Genomic DNA, 4,537 nt, shown 5'->3' with positions numbered 1-4,537 from the left:
TCATGGGCTTGCAGGAGGCAGAGACGCCACTTTCGGACATGTAAAATAACTTAGCTAGTGAGCCCTATTGGCTTTTATAGTCACCGGGCGTAATAAACTTTTGGTTTGGTATTAGTAAGTTGGCATATAAACCACTATACCCTATTACCAGGTACGGATTCGTATTTTTGGTCAAGTCAGAAGGGGGCTGGGACAGACCAGCAAGAAAACATCAGACAAAAATCCTTTTGTGTGCTAATGGTCATTACCACAGCTAGCAAAGCCATATAAATATTGAACCCGTAATTTTTCGACTTGAATCCTTTTTTCCCTACATTACTGTGGCAATGTACGAAATCACCATCTTGTATTCCGTGGCCTGTGGTACCTTGCTTTCCTTACTGGCTCTGCGCCTTCCGATTTACCATTTCACACGGGCTTATTGTCCGTTTGCGCTGAAATATGTCCTCCTACCTTTCAATACAATAGGCAAAGTACTTAGCGTCTGACTACTTGGTCTACCCAACTGTGGAGCGCGGCGGCAAATGTCTTGATCGTTGGAGTCGTAGCGATGTTGTGTTGCTTTTAGCGTACGTTGGGGCCACTATTTCATTTATCATAGCCCCCCCACCTGGATCAGGCTATTCTTCGATCTGGCACTCTCTCCGTCGTCAACTTTATCTTCTGCTTTGCAGGCCCATGCCTTGGTTTTCTCGCAGATATCCTTGGCTTGTCGCTCCGATCCTGCCGGCGCCTTCACGCTTTAGCGGTGGTCCTCGCAGTGGCTCTTACAGTCTTCCATGCCGCCGCAGCTGGCGCAGCAAAGGGAAGGCTGGACCTGCACACACCGAAAGATGTGTTTGCCTTGGTAGTATGTTGCTTTGCCCAAGTATGGCCAACTTCTAACAATAAAATTGATAGTCCATTCTATGTCTGTGCGCGCAGGTAATACACTTGGCACTGCGAAGCGTCTGGTACAAAGTCGCCCTGCGCACCCACCAAATACTTTCGTTCGCCTTCGTGTACGGTCTGTGGCGACATGCCTCGTCCGCCGATCTGTTTCCGCGCTTGTACCTGTACGTGGCGGAGCTCTATTCTCTACGACCTCTATCTTCTGGCTCGCCAGCATCTCATTTCGGAATAGGTCAGGGCTCTGGACGGCATGAATAACATACGACAATGGCGCAATCAAAGTAAGCCTGCAGTTGTCGAAGCCGCTGCAGGTGAAAGTTGGACAAACGCAAGCCTTTGGGTTCCGTGGGCCAGTCTGGGGTCGGCTGCACAGACACATCCTTTCACTGTGATATCTTGGTCCGAAAAGCTGCAGAAGCATCTCGACCTGTTTATCGAGCCTCGCGGCGGCTTCACCAAAGATCTGTTCGCTCTATCGGACCGCGGCCCTGCCACACGCCGGGCAATGTTCAACGGGCCGTATGGAAAAAATTACCAGTACATTTATATGAAAATGTTGTTATGCTGGCCACCGGATTTGGCATTGCTGGTCACCTACCGTATCTGCGGAAGCTGATCCACGATCAAAACAGTCGCTCAATTTTAACTTGCAGAATCCATCTTGTATGGCAAATAGATGAGACAGTTGAGAAATACCAAGGTGGATGTGGTATGCGCCTGCTGACCTTTCCAAGGCGTCGGAATCGCCGCTCAGAAATTGCTAAACGAAGCGCTCGACGAAGACAAGCTTGACGGAGAATATGTACGTAGCCCATGCAGCCAGTGACTGATATGCTAATCTGTCTATTAGAATCTCCGCATCTCAATCTATATCAATTCAGAGAATATAGTTGAGGTAAAATTCGGCGACAGAGCCACCGCATATTCCGGTGAAATACTTCTTGCGAATGTTGTCTCGTCGGAGCTGCGAGAACGACGACCAGGGAGCAAGACAGTCATATCAGGTGCGTTGCTTTTTTCCATCCTGGCAAAACTAATATTCTTGCAGTATTTGCGAAGTGCTTTATTCGCGATGCGCTGAACGATCTGTTGTGGCAGATTCGGCGCAGCAATATAGACATCATGTACACTGACTATTAGCCATGACGCATCAATGCGCTACGCCAGATCGTGAAGTTGGCTCTGTGAACCGTATGTATTTTGAATTCTATTGTCTGTAAAGTTGTTCTCTCTTTTCGTCCTCAGGCGTTTGTATCGAAAACCAACAGCAAATCGCGTTCGGGCGGGAGAATTCACTCAACCCAGACGGACTCTTTGCCAATGAAGACCAAAAACGGGTTTTAAAGTTATAAAATTGCATCTAGACTTACATCTCGTCTCTTCTCGGGTGAACTGTAAATCCTCGATTACACCAAATGAGCACCAGTAACACCAGCCCCACCAGCCATTCCCTACCAAGTCTCCTCGAGTCAAGTTTGAAATGGCCAATGCGTTTTGTAACTCGGTTTCGTCGCCGGTATTCGATTCTGTATTTCTCCAGGGTTGCAGCCACGCTGCCCTTGGAAAAGTTTTATGAGTCTCTTAACATATTTTTGCCTGGTCCTCTGGAGTATGGGAAGCCCAGGTTGTCGAGTCTGATATTGACAGCTCCAATGTATTTTGACGACTTCTCTTGCCGGATCCGACGCGATTAGGCTACAGATCTAGTTCTCATCATAGTCGAACAGAAACTGCGGAGGGTGCTAGAAAACCAGTACATGGGCTATGAGCGGCAGGGCGGGGGGCGGTGATTTTAAAGCTACCGCCTACTCGTAGGGCTGCATCGCAACAGCGCTTACAGCCTAGCCACATATACTGGTGTTCTGCTGCCATCAGCGGCCAGTTCAAGCGGCTTACCCGATAAAACGCCTTCTAAACGTGACAATTACAAAAGCAAGATTGATTTCGCAGCTGCGCTACAGCACGATGGTATCCAGTGGCCATCTTTTAAGGTCATTAATAGTAGGTTTATAAACGAAGATTTTTAGATGGAAATAGCCGTGGATGAAATGATCCGTTAGTGATCGAGGCTACGAGCACCGCTGGCCTACCAGGGCTATCGCAAAGTGGAGGATGGACTTGTAGAGCCAGCCTCTGAGCGAGGATGTCCTCCTAAGGGGTGTCCCACATCGGGCTCTGCTGCCGAAGGGCCACTGCGACAGCGCAGTTTGAACAGCCCTGCCACGAGACCGTCCTTCGTGGCACCGCGCCTGTGGGAGGACATCCTTGTTCATCAGTCAAAAGAGCTATGGTCCAGGCGACAGTGTGCACAACCACGATTAATCTGTGCTATCATTATCCCGGAAACGATGGCAATGGCAGATACATTCACAAGCGGCGCCAAATCCGTCCTTTCTTCAGACACTGCAAGCGCTCACCCAGGGCAGTCTACGTCCTGCCCGTCGTCAATTCAGGGTCACGTTCCAATATCTGAAGATGCCCGAAGCAGAGTTTACTTCGCAAGTAAGTTCACATTCACCGCATCCCGGCATCCCAACTGGCGCAAAAGTCTAACAGCGACAAATTTCCTCTCAAGAAACGGAAACAATGTGCATAAAATTCAAGCTTTTAGTAGACGGGGAGTGGAGTACGCAGCGGAGTGCAGAGTCGTCGGCCGTGCAACGGCTGGCGGCCAAGTATATGCGGAACGGGATGGGAATTTGTGATAGCGAGAATCAAATGCTCCGTCCGCAGAACTGCTTCGTGCGAGTGACAGGCGATGGAACACGGACTATTCATCTAGTACCAGGGTTGACTGCCATAAAGGAAAGAGAAGCGACATGGCGACCGCGAAAACGCAATCGAATTCATTAAAAAAGCTCCGCCTGCAAGGACAGCCTCCTTGCTGTGCCGATCTGCCTCTACCGACACGGACGACGCTTTTTTGATTGTCTATTTTTCCCTCCTTTTTTCCTTTCCCTCCCCTTCTGAAGCAAAAGAGAATTCAACCCCATATGCAGGCCGGCCTTGTTGTTTCTCAACAAGCCCTCAACTCCGCAGACTCCAGACCCTCGGAATGAACGACAACGGCTGGGACCGCCACCCTTCTTGACATGTGCCACTAAGAATGGGGGGTTTCAGTGTCCACTGGGTGCCACGTCTTTTATATGCTAGGGCCAGGATGAATATAGTGCTCTTTGACTGGTGCTAGGAGCGTATGGTGCCGGCCAGTGTGTACCATGCAGTGCATGACAGCACCTAAACTCGCTGGGACTTTGGGTGTTCTGGCAACTGTGGGCTGGGTTGTAGTGCGTGATGGGGTCCAACGTATCAGCACCTGGAGGAGCATAGGCATCCGCTGGTGGACATCGAAGCTGGTGGATGACTGCATTGTTGGAAGTCCAGCCTGCCAAGGCTATCGCACGGCGGGGGAGGGACATCTAGGGACAGGCTCTAAGTGAGGATGTCCTCACCAGGCGCTGTCCTCTTTGACGGCTGCTCCTCAGCAAAGGGTAAGCCGTTGGAACGCGCGCTCCCGGGCCAGCCACTTGCCTAAAGAGCCAGAAATAGCGGTTATGTGTCCCCCACCTTGTAGCTAAAACTCACTAAAAGCGCTAGCGACATCCATAACGGTTTTTACGGTACCTGAGTGAGGTTTACTTACGGG

At 50.2% G+C, this 4,537-nt stretch overlaps 1 protein-coding gene across 1 annotated transcript in view; it reads left to right on the top strand.

The window, feature by feature from the left end:
* Nucleotides 1-2,031, top strand: part of BBA_10279 (reverse transcriptase) — a gene marked incomplete at both ends in the record, with an annotated part of 2,779 nt that extends 748 nt beyond the window's left edge. Inside the window, 8 exons of the mRNA XM_008605376.1 lie at nucleotides 81-114; nucleotides 152-229; nucleotides 699-850; nucleotides 925-1,055; nucleotides 1,174-1,490; nucleotides 1,626-1,693; nucleotides 1,742-1,895; nucleotides 1,940-2,031. Of these exons, the coding sequence (XP_008603598.1) occupies nucleotides 81-114; nucleotides 152-229; nucleotides 699-850; nucleotides 925-1,055; nucleotides 1,174-1,490; nucleotides 1,626-1,693; nucleotides 1,742-1,895; nucleotides 1,940-2,031 (1,026 nt within the window). The remainder of the gene's footprint in view (nucleotides 1-80; nucleotides 115-151; nucleotides 230-698; nucleotides 851-924; nucleotides 1,056-1,173; nucleotides 1,491-1,625; nucleotides 1,694-1,741; nucleotides 1,896-1,939) is intronic.
* Between the last annotated feature and the right edge of the window lie 2,506 nt (nucleotides 2,032-4,537).

Source organism: Beauveria bassiana (genome assembly GCF_000280675.1).
Source record: "Beauveria bassiana ARSEF 2860 unplaced genomic scaffold BBA_S00114, whole genome shotgun sequence".
Classification (NCBI taxonomy): Eukaryota; Fungi; Ascomycota; class Sordariomycetes; order Hypocreales; family Cordycipitaceae; genus Beauveria; species Beauveria bassiana.
Note: the sequence above shows the minus strand (reverse complement) of the source record. Positions and strands in the feature narration are given on the sequence as shown.